We start from the raw sequence: 22,247 nt of genomic DNA, 5'->3' as shown, positions 1-22,247 counted from the left end.
ATTAACATTACGTAAACTTCAAATTGACGTTCTAAGATCACGAATAGCTTATTTGTGTGGAGTAATCTCTTCTTAAAGTTTAAATTTTTAAAAATCTCGAAAATACAGGGTTGTAGCCCAGAAGGATCTAGGCACTTAAGAGCAAAATCAAAAAAGGCGTTGTTCAGTATACCAAATAAGCGTTTTGGCCAAGTTTGGCTCGAATCGGTGACATCGACCACAACTTTTTTAAATTCTGTACCCACTTGAGCTGGAATGATCCATATGTATATTTTTTAGCGTGTGTTAACTTTTTTTTTTAAGTTTTTGAGTTTTCTGCGGTTGCGTTTAAAAAGCTTATTTTTGCTATTCTTGATTTGTGTGTGCAATTTTTGACTTTTTGAAAAGTATTGATTTAAGTTTTAAGTTTTTTAATTTTTTTTGCTGTTCAAAATTGACGATTTTTGACATTCTTTGTTTTTTTTTAAACTTTGCCTTGTTTGGCCTCAGTTCAATATTATTTTCATGCAAACAAAAATTTCCTAAATACTCACAATATGCACGTGATAGCCGCTGTTGGCTACCAGCCCCTTGAAGTCCACTTCGACATTCGTCAGGTCATACTCGGACTGCTGCACCATCTCCAGCTTTCCCTTGATCGTCAACGGATCCCCGTTCGAGTACCAATCACGTGCCACGACCTTCCTCCGGTGGTATCCTCCGATTCTAAAAGTAAACAAACCACTCAATCACCATCCCAAACACCCATCATCCAAAGCACTCACATCGAACACGCCAACCGCTCACCCCTGGCCTTCGGTCCATGATCGTCGAAGATCACCACCGACTTGCCGATGATGCTCGGCAACCCACTCAGCGGGAGATTCTGATCCACAAACATCCTTCGGCTGATGCGCTGGGATTCCGCTTTGCGCCCTGCAATCTCCAGCAGTCCCAACCTATTGGAAAGATCTCCCATGCGGCAAATTTCTGACGAATGAGTGGTACACCGTTCCTCCCAGTTCGAGCTTCCCTGCGACACCTTCTGCGGGTTGTAGATCCCGCCAGCACTGACGCACCGGTTTTGCCAATCGTAGAAATCCTTCCCCGGTGCCTGTTCCATTATTCCCCACCGATGTTCAGCCGTATTGTTCATTGTCGATCCATCGGCATGAATCAGATACTCAACTATCACCGCCGTATCGGTCCAGAATTCTTCTTTGATCTGGCGAAAGACAATTCGTCCAACGATCGGGTATCGGAATAGAACCTGTGCCGTGGTGATCGGAATCTGATAGGGCCTGCTGATTTCGTACAAACTGACCGGTCCACAAGCCCACGGAGAATGAGTGATGTTGGCCGGATCGGTTCGGTTTAGGCGTTGAACACCGAAGCCTCGGAAGATTACGCTGTGCCTTCCTTGCAGCGGAAGGAAGGCATCCCAGTAGAATCCACTCAGCTCGGCACTGGTCCCTGGAAGGTACATCCTGTGCGTTTCTCTTTTGTTGCGGTTCGTCAGCTTTCCGCTAAGATCTCCCACGGGGTACTGATCTTGAGTTCCGAAGCCAGGTGGGGGAATATTGTTCAGTTTGACGTTGGATGGGTTGAAGGTCGGTCCCGAGGTTAGACAGTAAGTGTCCTGGTCAGCCGAGTATGATTGAAGGGGTAGCTGGTTGATTTTGAAACTGGCGACGTCTTTGGCGTACTTTATGTTGTCCTGAGGGTCGTTGGTGACCGACGAGAACGAGGCGTTGATCCAGGTGGGTTCAAAGCGAGATCGTTGGAAGAATCGTATTTCGCCGTGCATTCCTTGGCCGTTGACCATCGCTCGAGCGGATTTCGCTTTGAGGTGGCGAATTTTCGAACAGGCCAGGAAGGTGTCCGGATGAACGGGGTCGAAGACGACGACGTACAGCTTGCGAGATGGACCGTAAAGATCGCTCGGAAGCAGGACCAGATCACGATCGTTGAACAGTTGGGGGTATTTTTTCTTCTGGGAATTGGTGGTGATTTTGAGATTACCGAGGCGGGCATCGATGTCACCGATGCCTTTGCCGGCTCCACGAACTTGCGGGTCAAAGACCAGTTGAAGCTTGTTGCAGTTATCCTCGGCGTTGTCATTTTCAAAAATATCCGTCACGTAGATCTTCCATGCATGCTCGGTGAAGTCGGTGTTGAGCTTCCTGAAAGAGGATGATGTCTTAGAATGTGTCTGAATGGCTAATCGAATCTTATATAGTTACTTGGACTGCTCCTGAATATGAAACAAATTAGAATAGATCAGCGTATCCGAGTGGTGAGTCTCCTTGGCTGCCAACCACCGAAAGAAGATCGACCCTGTAATCGGGCTGTTGAACCTGGCCTCCGCAATGTGATCCTGGGACCCATCCCGGGTCGTAATGGTAGCGCAAATTCTGAAACCACTATTCGGATCGAACAGCATCAGTGACTTGCCCCACAATCCCTTTTCTCCAGTTAGTGGAATTTCACTCAACCAGGTCGTGGACTCGTTTCCCGGTAGCGTCAAAAATCCCAAATCATCGTCAAACGACCACAACTGCTCTCCGAGCAGTTTGACATCACATCGCTCTTGGCCATCAGCGATCGTGTAGTCCACTGGCAGCTGGTACACGCCCCAACTCCACGCTTGATCGGGATACTGCAGCGTCGTTTCCACATCGGAGCCTATCTGAACCTGCCGGTCTGAGTACTGCGCGAATGAGATCTCCCCATGCAGCCCAAACTGCGATATGTAAGCGACCAAATTGACCGCACGAGCTGAAAAGAGAGATCAATCACCATTAGAGCGATCGCAACAGACGATCGTCAATTGCTTATGCAATTGTGAGGGTAAAACCTTTCACCGGCACTATCCATTAGTTCTAACGTCAATCAATTGGAACTACGTTTCCCTGTTTCAAGGAATGTCTGGCGGTCATAAAATTTTGACCATTTCATTTCGAAGCTCTGCTTTTGCCACGTCAAGCAACAGGAAATCGAAGCAGCACAAAATGACCACTCACTTTATCGAAACTCACCTTGATCAAGAAGTGTGACAACGACGACGATCGCAAGAAAACCAGCTGAATGACTAACTAGTCCCATTCTTAACCGTATGGATTGACCGATTTCCGCGTAATTCCAGCCAAGTACATTATTCAAAACTGCACACTTGTTATGATATCGATGGCGACGTTGCACAACAAAACATGGATTTTCTACCCGTACACGAAAGGTATGCGAGTATGAGTCACTTTCTTCAGGTTTGATCTGCAATGAAACGCACCACTGACTGCTGAGCGCGTGTTTGCTGTTGCTGTACGTGCGACTGGTTCGATTCGCTACTCACTCTCAACTGTGCTTTGGGAAGCATGTAGCCGGACCAGACGGAGGCGACTTGGGGTTTTTGGCCTTCGGGTATGGGAGGCTCTCGCTCTCCATGGAGCCACGATCAAGTAAGGGTTTTGTTTTGATTCTCTCTTTCGGCGTTCGATCCCGGCTTGATCAGTGTGTTTTGATGGAAATTTTGTTTTGAAACTTCATAACTTTCCATGGAACTACCACAAACTAATCACGTGATCGAGGGTACCGTATAGGTTCCAATTTGCTGAGTAGATGGGTTTTGGGATTTGAAAGCTTATGATTAAGGCTGAAATATCACCTGACTCCTGAGTATGAAGGAGAAATCTTGATGAAACTACATGAATTCATTGCAAATTCGCAAAATCTCGTTTCAGTTTTATAGAGTAAGATGGGATAGGGTTAACTACCCCATTTTCGGCCTATTAAGCACAACTCGCACTTAGTATTTCTTAATCTAGCGCAGTTTAGCACCAAACATAATGTTATTATTTCTGATGGCTTCCTAATTTATTTACCTTTCCGTATGTACCGTAAGATTTGATAAAGAGAAACCAATCGTTGAGATATTGTCAAAAGTCTAACACTGCTTCTTGACGTCAAACTCGGCCTACGGATTCTAAACTCGGCCTAACGCATTGAAACGTCATTGAAACGCCAATGAATTCACTTCGGCCTATTGGATGAAGATAAAATTGATTCGGTTGGAGCGCTTCTTTTGTTTTTTTTTTTTTGTGCGGAGGCGAACCAGCCTAAGGCTGAAAGCCTCCTAAATAAAGCTAAATTAATTAATTCTTTTGTTTTTGGGAATAATGGGTGCAAAATCATGGATTTATTTGAAGTTTTCTGCTCGATAGGCCCAAAATGGGCGATTAGGCCGAAGTAGTTCTCTACCTAATTGTTCGTTTTCACGTTTTGACACATGCTAGGAAGGTCAAGAGCCAGATTTTCGCCAAAAATTGGTGATGCTTTCGTTGTCACAAGGAGCAAAAATACAATATTTTCAAAATCCGTTCGAATTTGGCACAGTGCCAAAATCGAACCATTCCCAAATCGAGAGGGTACAGTATACTATTTAAATTTTTGTAAAAAATATAGTAGTACGAAAACAAAATTTTGTTTGTTTGAAACTGTTCTGTATGTTTAATATAAGAAATTTTATGGTTTGCTGACCAACATATCATAAAAATTCAAATAATTGTATCGATTTGATATACCTAATCAATTTTTACGATTTATTTTAACAAATTTTTACGCAACCAAACTTTCCAATTTGAAATGATCTGAATTAATAATTTGGTTTATTAATTTTGAGCATGACATTTTTTTCAGTGCTGATAAAAACCAACTTTTTGAAGTAAGGCTCTGAACCATTTGGTGGATTATTTTAACTTTTGGTTAAAATTTGACAGATGGAAAGTTATCGATTAACCTAGAGTCGGTGTATAATGAGTCACGCCAAGAGTAAAGCCAAGTCTACCTATTGAACTGTCAAAGCGGCTACCTATCGTGCAAAGTAAATAAACATTACGGTGATATGAAAGGTTCACGAAAGGTATTGCAATAAAATATAAAATATAATCGAAGAAATGAGCATAAACACGCAGTGAGCGTTAAATTGTCATGGGATCTAGCATGGGATACGCTCGGTAATGATTAGTAATGAGAATTTCTACTATTTTTTGTTAAGATAATTTGACAAAATCACTGATATAATGATTTACTACAGCCGCAGTATTTTTTCTCTCGCTAGAAGTCATTTGAAGTTGTTGTAGAAGTCCTCTGTTGCCAAGTGAAAAGAATTGGAATCTTTCGAAAACCGTGATGCGAGTTCAACTGTTTTTCTCTTGGCGTGACTCATTATAAACCGACTCTAGATTAACCCTGCTATCCGAGCATGGTTGTTTCTGACAGACAAGAAGTTAAATTTTGACAACCGTGGCTCGAAAACCGGTCGATCGACAGCACAGGGATTTTCGAACATAGAAAATAACTTTCGAAATGTCACTTTTAACCACGAGTTAAATTTAACTCGGCAAATGGTTCACAGCCTAAATATTGTTGACAGCTTGCCTCGCGTAGCGATCAAACAAGTGGAACAAAATCTTCATCATGCGAAAAGAAACGAACACATGTAAATTTGCACCATCAACCATCAAATCGCTGTCGGAAATGATAACAGACGGGCTACTTTGGAAACGTGGTAAATTTTCATCTGTTTTGATGATTTGGTATTTTGAACTTCTATCTGAACTCTTCAAAAGTGCGGAATCTATATAATATAAGTGCGCTTTTACGTTGTATCGCCTTGGTGTATTCTGCTCATTTTTTTCATTTTCGTAACTCACATTTTTTTCCTAACTCCTAAGAGCATCTCTACCGCGAGGCGCTAAACGGGGTTTAATATAAATGCAATGCAGCAACCCATGGGTTGTAACGACTCGAACGACTCCCACCACGGGGTGCTCAATGGGTGTGCCCAAGGTGACTACATATTCTAATGTGTCAAATTCATGATTCAGCCATGTTGGATTTTTGTATGGGACAGCGACCGAGTTTGTTTACAATTTGCACTAAAACCGCACTTTTCCCCCCCGCGACCTCCTCGCTTATATAGTGACAAAGCTGTATCACCATTTATATACCCACCATGGGTGTGCCAAATAGCAACTTAACCGTGAACGCACTCCCGAGTAGTAGCGGGTCTTCAAATTTGAAGGCCAAGTTGCAACCCGAGATGGGTTGCTATTTTGTTTGACAGCAGAACAAGAAAAGCGCGCCGAAGTTTTTTGTTTTGATTTTGTTGAGAAAGAAGTGAAAATAATAAGGAGAAGCAGTGAAAATAATAATATTCCAGGAAAAGGAGAGGCTGTTTGGTAAGTTAGTATGAATTAATTATTAATTATTTACTTGTTTTTTTTAAGGAAATTGCATAGTCTGAAGCCGGATCCCGGCAGGGAATCCGAAGCTGGATTCCGGCAGGGAATCTGAAGCTGGATTCCGGCAGCCAGTTCCAAGCCGGATCTTGGCAAAAACAAACCGAAGCCGCATCCCAAAAGGGTGAAAATGTTAGTGAAGTTTCGTTAAAATTGGCAAAAATTTAACTAACAGTTAAGTGAAAGTGGATCCCGATGGAAAACCGAAGAGGAATCCGTAAACGGATCCCGATAAGGATTTCGTAGACAGATCCCGATGGGGATTCCGAATACGGATCCCGATGTGGATTCCGTAAACGGATCTCGATGGGGAAACCGAATACGGATCCCGATGGGGAAACCGAATACGGGTCCCGATGGGGATTCCGTAAACGGATCCCGATGGGGATTTCGTAGACGTATCCCGATGGGGATTCCGTAGACGTATCCCGATGGGGATTCCGAATACGGATCCCGATGGGGAAACCGAATACTTTCACTTAATTTTTAATAACCTACTAGTAACTACTCCCTTTTGCGATCCAGCATCGGTTTCCTGTTGGATGTTGTAGTGCACTTTCCTAAAAAAACATGTTATTGAACAACAAACATTCAAGATACTTACCAGAATAAACAGCCTATCGTTTTCCGGGAACTTACTTTTGTTCCGCCTGCTCCGACCATCACAAAACAAAAACAAAACAAACCCTAAAAAAAAACAAATCAAAACCAAGACGAAGATGTTATTTGGCAACCCGCGGTAGGAGTATGAGTTTCTATAATTATACCCCCCCAGCGGTGGGAAATCGAATTTTTTTTTCGGGTTTCTAAACTAAATAGAGACCCATTCGGGGCATCATTAAATGACCGAAATGAGAACAAGTGGTGGAGATGCTCTAACGTCCTTACTCACGCTGCATCAGTCAAGTCTAGTCAAGTAGCGAGCCAATCTAAACTCGTTAATTTCGTATTGATTGTTGGTAGTACCGCCACCCGTAGCGCGCATAGTCAATTCCCTTGCATTTGACGTTTACACACTACCGCCATCTGTTCAGCCTACTACCCACCACAGTGTACTCAACAGATGGCGGTAGTGTTTTAGCGACGATGTTTCACACTAAGAAATATTCAATGAGTTATGTCTGTTTGTCTGTGGTAATATCTTATCGATTGGCGTATTTGGATTTTTATTTATTTAATAAATGACAAAGTTACAAGCGTTCAAAACCTAACGCTATTTCACCATACATATTTTTTGATTTGCACCCCAGTATAGTCGACAAAGACGTATTTCTACGTCAAAACCTCATTCGTGTTCTCTCTTGCAAACAGTAAACAACGTAAACAACAAACTACATTTAAGTAAATTCAATTCCATTAATGTTTTACCCGCTTCTACCCAGAGAGCCAAAACATTTAAATATGAGAAAAAAATCGCTCACGATGATGATATTTTATTTTGTTTGTGATTTATCAACAACTGACTGTAAAACATATTTGGTACCTCTTATGTGCTACTAGCTTAACATCTGTTTTACATATTCTGCACACACAAAAATTGCTGCCCCGCCCTTAAAAAACGGCAGGAAATCCTGTCAAGTGTGGAGCTTAGAAAGTATTTTTTGTGCAGAATTTGCTAAAAGGGATGGACTTCGGATGTTAATCTAATTGCATATAAGAGGCACCAGATATGTTTTACAGTCAGTTGGATGTGAAGGATAGTCAGGCAGACGGTTCTCCGAAACGACCCAAGAACGCTGCAGAGAGAGTTCGGTGTTATCAAGCCTTCGGTTTGTTTACAATTTCCTACGCGTGCATCAACACGATTTTCTGTTTACTTTCGTAGTCACAACTTTCTTAAACAGAGCATAGAGGAAGTTAGATGAATTCTCATGTGATTTGAGGCATCGCATAATGGATTTTGAACCAAGTCTAAAACTGGCTACTTCCCTATGGGTTTCCTGAAATTGGCCAGCGTGATTGTGGCTATTCCTAATAACTGCCATTGAACTGGTTGTTGAATTTTAATGTGATTCAATGGGTTTTGACCATATTCAGAAACTGGCCACTTCTCCGGGCGATAGAAACATGGCCAGGTGTGGCTAATGCGGCTCTGGGCTCACTAAATTACTATCATTAAACTAGTTTTTAAATTCTAATGTGGTTTTAGGTGTCACATGATAAGTTTTATCCGCATGTTCCGGTCATATTTCCGGAACCGATTGACCGATTCCAAAAAATATGCGTATTCTACGAACACGCTGTAAACTACATAATGATGATGCATGATAATTTTATGTTAGGGTTGTCCTCCAAATTGGAGAACAAAGAGGGGCTTAAACCTGGTATGATCATTATACCCCTTCCTCCCCTACTTCGCTAACATATGAACCAACATTTTGTTCAATATTGGCGTTGACGAGTGCTCTGTAACTCTTTACTCCTATGAAGAAATCCCATATGTAACTGTCAGTCTATGTGTGAAACATGGTAGACTTTTTCTTATTCTCTCACTTCAACGCAAACCCCCATAAGGAACTGTCAAAATGTGTGTGAAGAAACGTCACTTCGGGACTGGTGTCAAGGCGAATTGAAAGTACCGTCTTCTGACAAGGAAAACACAACTGCCTGCTGCGTTATCATAAAATGCTACCTTTACTCTCTTCTCTGCTTCAGAGACCTAATTTAAAACTAATCATGGAGCTACTGAAAAAAATTAACGTATTTTTTGGCAATTGATTTATCTCACAACATGCATGTCGTCTTTGTGGACTATACTGACTATACTATGCTTGAAAAATCTAAGATAAAGTAAAATAGTCAACAATGCATTACATACATATATTTTGCGTAGTTCTACATCATACTGCGGTCGTGTCTAGGACACAACCCTTTAATTTTTATTTACCGTGAATACAAAGGGATTATAGTTTTTCTTCGTCGATGATGTTGTCACCGCACGAGCTCAACACTCCTCCTCAATTTCACTCCTGCTCAACAGCTCAACACTCCTCCTCAGCTTCCATCCGTTCGGTCGGACAGTACGCGATGGAAACAACTCTGCTCCACCCAAGATCTTTACCAAAAACCTTATTAAAGTATTTGGCGTTAATCCATAGTAGTTGGAGGCGAACCAGCCCAAGGCTGAAAGCCTCCTAATAAAGCTAAATAATAATAATAATAATCCGTAGTAGTTAGAGCAATGCAGCTCTGTGTAACCACTGTACGTAATTGCTGGATTTGTTAATTATTTCGACGCTCTTGGACAATGCTTGACATTTACTACTTTTCCAATAGTTTCTTGTTGAAAATCAACAAGAAGAGGGTGTAAAGTATGTGTTTGACTCATAAAACCTGTCAATTTCGCTTTCAGAACGTCACAATCAGCGATTTTATGATTCGTGAGCGTTCACTCAGAGTGAGCGCTCACGAGTCATAAAATCGCTGATTGTGACGCACTGAAAGCAATATTGACAGATTTTATGTGTCAAACATATACTTCATGACCTCTTCTTGTAACTTACAAGTACTAATTAGCATTATACTATTTCATGATTTCATAATTCCGAAAAACATTTTTTTTTATAGCTAGTGAGTGGAAGTAACCCTTGGGTATTGGCGATATTAACAACAATTGCGTACATACTTACGAAAAAGATCGTAGATCCTTGCGTCCTCCTTTTGCACTTGAACCACAAATTCGTTCATTGTTCCGTGATTTAAAGTTGATTTCGATGCAAAAGACACAGAAAACAATTGACTTCTGATCTTCTGAAAAATGGCGGGTGGAAAGAATTGACAGCTGTATTACCGAAATTCGGCAATGGATGAGGCCAATACCGAAATCTCAGTAAACGCGATTGCTGATTTCGGTATTACTTCTATTTACTGATGTGCTCAGCGAACTACTTTGCGAATTTCGGCAAATGTTTTTGGTCAATCCCGGAAAAAATATTTTTGTTGCCGAAATATCAGTAAAATTATGCAATTATGACCTCGCGAATCTGTTGTAAGTGTGTATGTGGTATTCGGGGTACTCGTATACAACGTATATTCGTTATAAGTCAGGTAACACAGTAGTGCTATGAGAATAGAGAGAGAGAGTAGAGAGTATGAGAAGTGCATGAGCACAGCCATCCCCCGAAGTAGTCGCTTCACCGTGGTCCTAGTGGGATCCAGACAGAGGAGAGAGTTAGGAAAGGGTTTTAATGGGTACCACACCGTGTCAATTTTACTACAGGTCAGGCTTTTGAAGATTTCCTAAACCTTAATATAAAAAAAAAATATACAAACAATAAAAAAGTAAGAGGTTGTATCCAAGACACGCCCGTAGATTTGCGCTCGGTTTCAATATTTGGAGACTGTGCTAGGAAAACCAGTTTTTGACGTAGAACTACGTCTTTGTCGACTGTACTGGGGTGCAAATAAAAAAATATGTGTTGTGAAGTAGTGTTAGGTTTTGAACGCTAGTAACTTTGTTATTTATAGATGAAATTAAAATCCAAATACGCCAATCGATAGGATATTACATTACGAACCTGCTGAAATAAATATTTTTCCACATTCTGTAATAAAACTTTTGAAAATGCACAAATGATAATTTTATCACTATTTTCATGAAATAAGCGTTTTTCCCAAACCCAGTCATCATACTCGAGTACCACTTGGTTGCACATCGTTCTGAAATGATATAAAACAGCACTGCTGTCGCGCTTCTGCTCATTACTGCTTCGGACAGCGTGGCGCTTGGTCCTGCAGTAAGCAGGAGCAAGTCAGTGGTTAAAGGTGACTTGGGTCCCGCTCAACTAAGGGGCTGTTCATTAACTACGAGGGGGGAGGGAGGTGGCAAGAATCCCAAAAAAATGGTCTACGTAGGTAATGAACAGCCCCTTATACGAAACGCGAAAAAGTTATTTATGCAAAACAGCAAACAATATAGTTTTTGATAATTTTTCCAAACGGATTGAATCGTAATTTGCAAATATGCGTTAAAACGTGCATGTTGATCGATATCCTTTGCCAATATTTCCTGTATCCCGCATATAACTGTTAGTATTTATATTGAAACTGCGACGATAAAAACATAATCATGATGTGGAAAACAAAAACATTTTGCAAAGGCTTGAGCATTTTCACGGGGTGCCAGATTTTTATTGAAAAATCCAAATTTGCCAGTTCACAGGGTTTTGCAGCCGCCAGACAATAAATATAGTGACTATACGGTGTAGTTAAAGAGGCTGAATTTATAAAGAGACGACATGCCAAAATTGGAACAATCGATTATAGGTCAAAGTCATAGGAAAAGTTATTCCAATCGAGCAGAAGACCTGTCAATTGGATAAGATGTCGCCTCAGTCTCTTTAGGTGTACACGGAGAACCAAAACTACCCAAAGGTTGAGTTCTTTAAACTTACTTTTGAGTTGATGCCTCTCAATTGCTCTTTTGTTGTTGTCAAAAACGAGAAGAGCTTAACAACCCCAAATTGAGTTCTATTCGCCCAAGTCGACAGTTTCTTGCGCCAAGTTAAAATTGAGTAAGTTATGTAAAACTCAATTTTGATTAGTGTGAACTTGACGTTGCGTGAAGACAACTTAAAAGTAAGTAATCCTGTCTACATGCGAGTGAATGACAACAACTCAAAATTAAGTAGGCGCATCGATCTCAAAGAACTCAAAATTAGGTGTTTTTTTTTCTTTCCGTGTAGTGTAAGCAGGAATAAGCGCAAGTCATGGACAGCTCAACATAATTTAATAAAACGTTTAAATAAACGTTCATCCGATATCTACACCTTAAACTATTTCGGTGTACGGGAGTGTAGCACTGGTGTAGCTACACCGTAAAAACGAAAACAACATAAGTTGAGGGCCAGCGTAAAGTCCCAGTGGCGACGGAATAAAGCCAAAGAAGAGAGAGAGAGATGAGACCCTCAATTATCCAACAAAGCCGTGGTTATCAAAAGGAAAAGTCGATGAAGGTAATCGAGCATATTGGAATTATTCATCTAGAGATTCATTTCGTAGGTAGGATTTTAGGGGGTAATAGTGGCTGTGACCAGTGCTAAGATTTGTCATTGTCATTGACAGAATTTCGCGCGATATTGACAAAATTGTTCTTCACATAAAGGGTTATACCAACAATCAATACGAAACTAACGATTTTAAATTGGCTCACCACTTTAGTAGCCTATTGGTCCCAAGCAAACGATTAACGTACCCTATTCTAGTTGAAATTCTATTACTACACTATGTTTGTTTTGATTCGCTATGAAAGTTTGACAGATAACATCAGGGGTGTGTGGATTCATGCAGAACATGCAGGGGTGAGTGAAATAGCTTGGGACTGCTTGGGACCGTTGTTCTGGTACTGAGTGAGCCAAAAATAATAATGACTTTCTTCGGGACCCAGTGGTCTTAGAGTTACCTCTATGGTTATACCAACAATCAATACGAAACTAACGATTTTAAATTGGCTCACCACTTTAGTAGCCTATTGGTCCCAAGCAAACGGTTAACGTACCCTATTCTAGTTGAAATTCTATTACTACACTATGTTTGTTTTGATTCGCTATGAAAGTTTGACAGATAACATCAGGGGTGTGTGGATTCACGCAGAACATGCAGGGGTGAGTGAAATAGCTTGGGACTGCTTGGGACCGTTGTTCTGGTACTGAGTGAGCCAAAAATAATAATGATTTTCTTCGGGACCCAGTGGTCTTAGAGTTACCTCTATGGTTATACCAACAATCAATACGAAACTAACGATTTTAAATTGGCTCACCACTTTAGTAGCCTATTGGTCCCAAGCAAACGATTAACGTACCCTATTCTAGTTGAAATTCTATTACTACACTATGTTTGTTTTGATTCGCTATGAAAGTTTGACAGATAACATCAGGGGTATGTGGATTCATGCAGAACATGCAGGGGTGAATGAAATAGCTTGGGACTGCTTGGGACCGTTGTTCTGGTACTGAGTGAGCCAAAAATAATAATGATTTTCTTCGGGACCCAGTGGTCTTAGAGTTACCTCTATGGTTATACGGTCAAAATTTGGTCAATATCAACTTGACGTATTTCTTTCAATTTTGCATTTAAAAAACCTGAACACCCCTCATTTTGAAGGTGTGTGTGTGTAGAATGTTGCTCCTATTTTGATTTTGGAAGTCACTCTTCAGTTGTCAAAATGCCGTTCAAGCAAGAAGAGCAGTGTATCAAAATTTTGCTCGCGCATCGCGAAAATCCGAGCTACTCGCACGCAAAGTTGGCAAAATCGCTAAAAGTTGCCAAATCAACCGTTACAAATGTAATTAAAGTGTTTGGGGAACGTTTGTCGACAGCCAGGAAGTCTGAATCGGGGGGAAATCGAAAACCGGAAGCCGCTGAGACGACAAAGAGAGTTGCCGGTAGTTTCAAGCGAAACCCTAACCTCTCTCTCCGAGATGCCGCAAATAAGCTGGGTGTATCGTCTACAACCGTGCATCGAGCCAAAAAACGAGCCGGACTATCGACTTACAAGAAGGTAGTGACTCCAAATCGCGATGATAAACAAAATACGACGGCCAAAGCGCGATCTCGGAGGCTGTACACGACGATGCTGACGAAGTTTGACTGCGTGGTAATGGACGACGAAACCTACGTCAAAGCCGACTACAAGCAGCTTCCGGGACAGGAGTTTTATACGGCAAAAGGAAGGGGAAAGGTAGCAGATGTTTTCAAGCACATGAAACTGTCAAAGTTCGCAAAGAAATATCTGGTTTGGCAAGCCATCTGTACCTGTGGCTTGAAAAGCAGCATTTTCATAGCTTCCGGGACTGTCAACCAAGAAATTTACGTGAAAGAGTGTTTGAATAAACGTCTGCTGCCTTTCCTGAAGAAACACGGTTGTTCCGTACTGTTTTGGCCGGATTTGGCATCTTGCCATTACGGTAAAAAGGCCATGGAGTGGTACGCCGCCAACAACGTGCAGGTGGTTCCCAAGGACAAGAACCCTCCCAACACGCCAGAGCTCCGCCCAATTGAGAAATACTGGGCTATTGTCAAGCGGAACCTAAAGAAGACCAAAAAAACTGCTAAGGGCGAGCAGCAGTTCAAGGCAAACTGGCTTTCTGCGGCGAAGAAGGTGGACAAGGTGGCTGTACAAAATCTGATGGCAGGAGTCAAGCGTAAGGCCCGGCAATTCGGATTTGGAAAAGCGGAAGCCTAACTGAATATTTTTCCTGAATTTTATACTAATTGAACTTGAAAAAGAAATTTAATTTGATTTTTTAAATAAACGATTTCACCGATTTACACGCGTTTTCCCTTGACCAAATTTTGACCGTATCACCCTTTAGTCATTGACATACTTGACCTTCAAAAAAAAAAAAAAAATCTCTTTAATTTTTTCAAAGATTCACCTGGTAACAAAAAGTGTAATTTCGTGCATTCTGTGTTACATTATTGTTATCTAAGCAGTTTAAAACGTAGATGCTTGTTCACATTAACGGCTCCATGTTTCTGTGTTGCTCAAGTCTTTTAATCTCGTTACAAATTTAGTTAAAAACAATATACAAATGTTCATCACTGACAGCATTGTCATTGAAAATTTACATAGTTTGCCTTGACTGTGACTGTTAGCTCATATGAGTGATCAAAGCAAAATTGTCAATATCACCGTGCATTTTCGAGATTTTGACCACCCATGTATTAGATAATTGGAAAATGCGGATTTAAAATTCGCATTTTTACGAAATTCAAGCTTGTCTGGTAAGGGCGCGGCATTTCATGTCGGTGGTTCATAATCCGATTTTCTACTCGGATTATTATTTGTGTTTGCCACATACTAATGCAAAAATGGTACAAGCATAGAAACAATGTCATTTATATAAGGTACGGGCCAAAAGGCTTATTGGTGTTAATGAAATGTGCAAATGTTTAGTGGTCTTCGTATTTAATTGTAATGTTTATCTTTTTAGGCGAAACAGCTGTTGGCAGTGACGTAAATCTTACTGTTCGCAGTGTGGAATGTTATGGTAGAGTGACGTCGTCACTTGAGTGCTCAGCAATGTTTCCAATATTTTTGTTTCTAACACCAGCAAGCTGCCTGTTGGCCCGGACCTTATATAAACGTAATAAGCTTAGAAAGCTCTCAAAATGTCCACACTTCCAACTGCTCGGAGAACACAAATTTGACAACAGACACAAAGCTCCTGTTTAGACCTAATAGCCAACTAAGGCTCTGAACCATTTGGCGATTTTTTTTTAACTTTTGGTTAAAATTTGACAGATGGAAAGTTATCGATTAACCCTGCTATCCGAGCATGGTTATTTCTGACAGACAAGAAGTTAAATTTTGACGACCGTGGCTCGAAAACCGGTCGATCGACAGCACGGGGATTTTCGAACATAAGAAATAACTTTCGAAATGTCACTTTTAACCACGAGTTAAATTTAACTCGGCAAATGGTTCACAGCCTAAGAAGCAGAAAATCTAAATTTATGTCTTTTTGCAGATCCGGCACACTTGGGTAGCATTGATGCAATGAGCAAAATTTAAACATCTCTCAAGCGCTATAAATAGCATCAGCTTGATGTGCGAGAGTAAAAATCCCAGCAAATTTCAAATCGCTCAGTAAAAATATTATAAGTAGACAAAATTTTCGAAAAAGTTTGCCTTCTTTCGATTTTGGTAAACTATGAAAACAGGACAGCGTAGATTTTCGTCTTACTTTTAAATCTCTACTATTCGAAACCGAATGAATCACTCACTGACTGACACACTCAAAAGTTATATGTATGCATGCACACACTTTGAAATAACTATTTTCACACGAGACGTAAATCATGAAACGCAAACAAACATGTCATGTAAAATTGAGGGTCCTGAAGCTGACACTTATTCAACTCGTCGAATAGTGCGTTAGATTTGAATTCTTTCAACTGCTTAATGGCCGCTTGCATGCGTCAGCCTCAGGGCACCGAAATTTGCATGACTTTTTCGCAGTGTGTATGAATATGGGAATGCCGGTCTGCTTCTTTTTTTTTCATTTAAAAAAAACGAAAACATTTATTTCTGCCGAATTCCAATATTGTACACATTCCTCCTTTGTCTCACTCTGCGCTTCCTAATAGGCTCTAGCTGCCGACACCTTGAGGCGAGTCGCGATGTGTCCTTGTAAGTTTAAGACTTTGTGTTTTAGTAGAAAGACGCAATCGTTTGTTTTCTCCTCGGTATGAGTTCTTTTGCACTTTTTTTGCTTTATTTTTTGGACTTTTTTTTATATAACTTTATTCTTCTTATAGCTTAAAAATTCATGTCTTATCATAAGAAAATAAAAGTAATAATTTAGAATCAGATGATGTAAGCAAATGGAATTGTGATTAACATGAAGATGTTCTCCGTATTGTTATTGTTGTTGTTGTTGTTGTTGTTGTCACTGCTTGTTCTTTGTAGATGTTTCTTCTTTTTTAAACAAGTTAAAGTTGTTAAAATAAATAGAAAAAAGGATTGTTTTAAAGAGGGGAGGGGAGTTGTGGTTGTTGGCGAGGAGTTTATTCTTCCTCTCCCTCTTCGGTGCCGGTGAGCATACCGATCAGGGCCGAGGTGTCGATGAAGCCCTTATCGTCGATGATCATCTGGTCGAAGGCATCGTCAACCTCGTCTTCGGAGAACTTATCCGCACCCCAGTGAGTCAGGGCATAACGGAACTTCTCACCGTCGATCTTGCCGTTCATGTCGAAGGCCTTGAAGGCATTGATGACAACATCATCGTCATCGGTACCTCCTCCGGACATGCGGTTGGCGAACAGCGTCAGCAGCTGGGTGAAGTTGAGTGGGCCTTGTGCTTCGCCAAGCATTTCGTCCAATTCCTTGTCGGAAACCAGTTTACCCAGGGCATCGAAGGTCGAACGGAGATCGTTCTTGCCGATCACACCATCCTTGTCGTTGTCCATCAGCTGGAAAGCCTGTTGAATTGAGAGGGATGCGGTTTAGCTTTGGCGTTTCAAGATTCAAAACAGCGAATTTCTTACCTCCTTGAATTCGGCGATCTGCTTCTGGGAGAAGAGGACGAAGACGGAAGATGGGGCCTTCTTGGCCTTGCGGGAGGATGAGCCGCGAGTAGATCCTCGCTGAGAGCCGGAGTCCGATGGGGTTGGTGCCGCCGGGGTCTCTGGCGCTGGGGTCTCTGCTGGGGTCTCTTCCTTGGAGGAGGCCTTCTTCTTGGTCTTCTTTGGCTTCTCAGACTGGAATGGCAAAAAAGATCAATCATTAATCATCTGCCATGCCAATAATCCAATCCAATAACGAGGCTGCTTTGGATTCCATCTTGCGTTCCATTTCCCGTCGTTTATGAAGAAGATCTTGATTAATTCCTCCGGTGCAAGCGCGGCCAAGATGATCAACGGCGAAGGTGTCTATTTTTAGTGCACGACTTTCACGACCTGTATGTGCTAGCGGCGCTCGGTTGGTGCGTGCGTAGAATATAGATTTTTTTTTTACGTAACCACCGACAAACACCTCGCACGAAACGACGTCGTAGATCGCCATCACCGGTTTGTGGAAAACAAAATCTATTTTTAGAAATGTGCGAGTGAGCAAATTTTCCACACACTCTAACTAGCGCTGGCGACCGAGATTCAAATCTTAAGTAGGACCGATTTTCGGAAAATTGGATGCTTGTTGGAAAATTTTCTTGGCAGGAAGATCACTTGACTGAGATGTCAAAATTAATTGTCACTTTTCATCGTGAAGGTATTGAATTACGAATCCAGAAGAATGCATAAGTAGATTTTCCTTTGATAAAAAAAAAACAAATTAACATTTGGAAACTGTAAAGTAAGTGTGGAACCTCACTGGCTGTCAATAGACCCACAGGGTCTGATCAACTTCTGAGAAACCACTGCTTAATAGCTTATGACGTAACACTAACGACTTCATGTGCGTCATGCTGCCATATTTCCTTATAAAGCCATTCGACACCATTCAACAGCACTGGAAATTATTTATTACCGTTGATTCATATCCTTCGAATTATCCACAGTGTCAAAAAGTCCTTGCAATAATCAAGTAGTTTCCATCGATTCACTATCCTGATCAGGATCTACTGTTTCACGTGAATTCACACCATTTAGAGGCTCATCAACTGCTTTGAACTACTTTAGGTACCAAATTCAACACGTGCACATTTTGAGAAAATTTCCTGCCACATTCAGCACCGGTTGCACTTGATACACCTGCTAGCGCGTTCCAGAAATTCGCGACCATCCGCACACCGTCGATAATCAATCAAGATCTTCACCAAACTCCATCAAATTTATCACAAGTCAAACACACAGCGCCACTATCTCCATCTTTCTTCTGGGTGATCCTTCCTCCTTACCATGATGCTTTGGGTAGTTGGTTCTTAACTAGAGCGACTTGACTTGGCTAAAGCTCCTGAGCGACTGATTGCTGTAGAGCTCCGACGTTGATAAGTACAGCTGCCTCGGTTGGCCCGGATCGGTTCGGTCGGTGGCCTGGTTCGTTGCCTCAATCTCGTTCCTAGGACTCACACTCACACAGTCAAACACGGACTCGCCTCTCGGGTACCATGCACATGCCTTTTTTAGACCATTCTCGGTGGGGCCCCCTGAGAAAAATCTTTTTATATTTTCCCACACTGACTTAGGCTGGGATGGGATCACGACGGGACGGGACACGGCGCAAAGGCGCAATGGACCGGCGACGACACAGGCCGCTAAAATTAGTCGCCCACATTATCGGGTGGCGCACGAATACACGTTCAGAACTACGGCAGAATGGGACCGGTGAGACTTTGGAAGAATGGCATTCCCGGGAAGAGCAGAGCGATCGGCGCGCCAGCATGCATACGCAACAGGTTTGTGGGTGAGTGGGTGGAAAAATGTCGGGTGATGATCTATACGACGAATACAAACACGCGCGCACACCTCGTACTGAACTTTGCGCAGGATTTTTCGGTTGAAAGGTTGCTGATGATGGTGAGCTATTACACATAGCGCGTGGTGATCGAGCAGTGACTGCACACTGTCGCCGTTAGGGCTCGACGGAGTGGGCAAAATTGAGGGAGTTTTGGGAAGTTCCAAACCTAAAGTTATTAGTTATTAAAGCTTCCAAGTTCGAATACAGTACCCGTTCGATTTTTTCTCGGTTCGATTTTGGCAGCAAAACCACTAAGACGTTCGATTTTGGCACCGTGCCAAAATTGACTGGATTTTGAAAATAATGTATGTTTGCTCCTTGTGATCACAATTTTTAATAATAGATTAATTATTAAAAACGTCATAGGGATGACTCACGGTGGTCCAAAATCAACGAAATCCTAATTATACAGTAAATATAATAGTTTTGAATACTTGGTTTAGTTAATAATCAAACGAACTAGAATATAGTACAGCAACGGTATACCGTAAGGTGGATCAAGTTTGTATGGTAGATCACAACCCCCTGTTTGCCACTGCTCTTCCAATGTGTATTGAGGTCCCCAACAACGGTGTAAAATTTGAACGAATTTGGTTATGACCTCGATTTGCTGGAGAATTTTAAATTTTGTATGGAAGCATTTATGGGAAATGAAACGAACCTATTTATTTGCAAGTCAAAAATTCAAATATTGCTCAAATGCCACCAAATCTCGGAAATGGATTGGGAATACTATGAAGAACACTGAGAACAAAGTTAATATTATATTAATTAAGACCTATTGCTCCTCGCAAACCAACAGGCGTACATATGTGCTTGTAGGTTCGTGTGGAACAGTTGGTCTAAAATGGAAGATTGGTAACTTTTTGAACAAAGATCAAATCGATTTACAGTCCTGAACAAAGTGGTTTTCTATACTATTCTCAATGTAAGTCCTAGTTTTGGCGAAATTTGAGCAATATTTTGATTTTTGGCAAGCAAGTCATGAGGATCGCTCCGTTTCCCATACTAAATTTAAAGTTCACCCGCGTATCGAGATTACAATTTCGTTGAAATGTTGCACAGTTGTTGGGGACCTCAATACGCATTGAAAGAGCAGTTGTTAAGTTAACCCAGCCTAGTATACTTATGACTTTCCAAACTATGTGTAACGATGACTTAAAATGCATCAGCATTGACGATCCTCATCATCGGTTTTCACCCAAGACGGTGTTACTGTAACGAGGCGTGTTGTCGTCACATTCACCTGCCCAGAGGTGGTAAGTGTCATGAAAATGTTGTAAGGAAAAATGTCATGACATTAGTTTTCTCCATACAATCTTTATGGTGACATATCTGTAGTAAAAATATACATTTACCAACTCTGCACCTACCCATAAACGTCTTGGATTGAGGTTCCAGCGGAATGCTCTCGCTCTGCTACTGTAGTCACTATGTATAAGATAGCTCTTGCACAAGATGCATGAGGTGAAATGTGTCACGATCGCTCATGTAACCAATTGATCATTTTGATTTTATTAGGGTTGATTTATACTTGTACATTACTTTGCAATCTCGATAAAACTTGCAATGCTACTTGGGTTGCTCGAATGTACCCAACGGTTTGGTAAGCGCATAAACCGCCATATTCTTGAACATCTTCAAAGTTCCTTAACATTTAACGAAGTTCCCAAAACCTCTTAGAAGTTCTTGGAGCATTTTTGAAGTGAGATCTCTGATGAGCTGCAACGAAGATCCCTGAACTGAAGCGAGAATCCTTGAAGTTCTTAGAAATTTATTGAACTATTTTTAGATCTATTACAATATCCCCAGAACTTGTTGAACATTCCTTACACTTATATGAAGTTTTATGCAGCTCCTCAAAATGCTACTAAATTCGCAAAACTTCTACAAAAATTGCTGCACTTCTACGTTTCTCGTTGATTTTCCGTGAAGTTCCACGAACGAATTTTTTTTTAATTTGAACGTAATTTCCACAACTATTTCAAGTCCATGAGGCTTCAAAAAAAGTGCCCTAAGATTATTTAAAAGTTCTGGATCAATAATGAGCTTCCCTTAACTCCACGAAGCACTTCAAACTTAAATAAATTTTCTACGTTCACACAGTTTTCAGAACTTTTCCACGTTCCAGAAACAAACGAATTTTTCTTAAGATTTATAAAGTTCCCAGAACTTCTACTAAATTTCCTCAAAATCTACGATATTTCCTGAACTTCTTAGAAGTTCTTGAAGTTTTACAAAGTTCCCAGAAGTAGAAGAAAAATCCCTGGGCTCATGGGTAATTTGTGGAGCCTGAAAATGTGTTATTTTGCCATCGATGAAATATCGATACAATATAATTTCTCAAAATTGTTTCTTTTAGTCCAGAACATAAGAAAAGTAATCAACATAAAGGACTTTAAAAAATCGTTGTTTATGGTCCAATTTTATTAATCGTTGTTAAGTAGTAACATCGAACTTGAGAGGCTTGACAAAATACCGGTGAGTCAAAAAAAAACACCCACAATTCTTGGGCTACATAATAATGGAGGGGGCCTGGCCACCTTGGCACCCCAATTAGCTAAATCCAGGCATGGAAAATCATTAACATTCATTTCGTGCATTCATTTACATTCATTTGCCTTTTTTCATCAACAGAATTCTTAAAAATGATGTATGAAGCTTTTGCAGGTTTTATTATAAGATATAACTTTTGTGAATATCTCAAATCTGTAAATCTTATGCATGACAATCTAGAGTGGGTTGAACTTGTTTTAGTTTTTCAGTGAATGTAATTTACATTTACTGAAAAACAATGGTGGGTTCTGTTTGCTCTGGTTCATCATGCACAAGAGATACAGATTTGAGATGTTTACAAAAGTTGTAGCAATTGACAAAACCTAAAACAGCTTAATATATTATTTTACGGAATTCTGTTGATGAAAAAAGTTAGAGGCAAATTAATGTAAATAAATGCACGAAATGAATTGAAATGATTTTCCATGCCTGGCTACGCCAATGGTTATTCTCAATTGTTAGAAAGGGACGTTCTCCTAAAGTTCTTTAGTACATTTTAGAATTGTAATATTTTTATG

At 40.8% G+C, this 22,247-nt stretch overlaps 2 protein-coding genes across 3 annotated transcripts in view; both read right to left on the bottom strand.

Moving 5' to 3' along the window:
* The window catches only part of Rsod (Related to Sod), a 342,433-nt gene that overhangs the window by 9,973 nt on the left and 310,213 nt on the right, over positions 1–22,247 (bottom strand). The window contains exons 2-5 of one of the 2 annotated variants that reach the window (XM_065223872.1): positions 3,018–3,085; positions 2,223–2,757; positions 765–2,162; positions 534–705 (exon numbers count right to left, since the gene is read on the bottom strand). In XM_065223872.1, the coding sequence (XP_065079944.1) occupies positions 534–705; positions 765–2,162; positions 2,223–2,757; positions 3,018–3,084 (2,172 nt within the window). In that variant the 5' untranslated portion in view covers position 3,085. Of the gene's footprint in view, positions 1–533; positions 706–764; positions 2,163–2,222; positions 2,758–3,017; positions 3,327–22,247 lie in introns of those variants that run through there. The other variant, XM_065223871.1, reaches the window with a different exon arrangement.
* Positions 16,449–18,728, bottom strand: Mlc2 (myosin light chain 2). Its single transcript, XM_065223869.1, has 3 exons — positions 18,614–18,728; positions 17,265–17,477; positions 16,449–17,198 (listed from the first exon to the last, which is right to left on the bottom strand). The coding sequence occupies exons 1-3, from the start codon at positions 18,614–18,616 to the stop codon at positions 16,785–16,787; spliced, it is 630 nt and encodes a 209-aa protein (XP_065079941.1). The 5' UTR covers positions 18,617–18,728; the 3' UTR covers positions 16,449–16,784.

Source organism: Ochlerotatus camptorhynchus, unplaced genomic scaffold (genome assembly GCF_037179485.1).
Source record: "Ochlerotatus camptorhynchus isolate MF236.1 unplaced genomic scaffold, CSIRO-AGI_Acam_v1.1 ptg000201l, whole genome shotgun sequence".
Classification (NCBI taxonomy): domain Eukaryota; kingdom Metazoa; phylum Arthropoda; class Insecta; order Diptera; family Culicidae; genus Ochlerotatus; species Ochlerotatus camptorhynchus.
This window is presented reverse-complemented; position numbering and strand designations above follow the sequence as displayed.

Bases quoted from the DNA above. Each gene is read 5' to 3' on its own strand.
- Mlc2 (XM_065223869.1), bottom strand. The intron at 17,199-17,264 runs GTAAGAAATTCG...TCAATTCAACAG, and splicing joins AGATCGCCGAATTCAAGGAG to GCTTTCCAGCTGATGGACAA.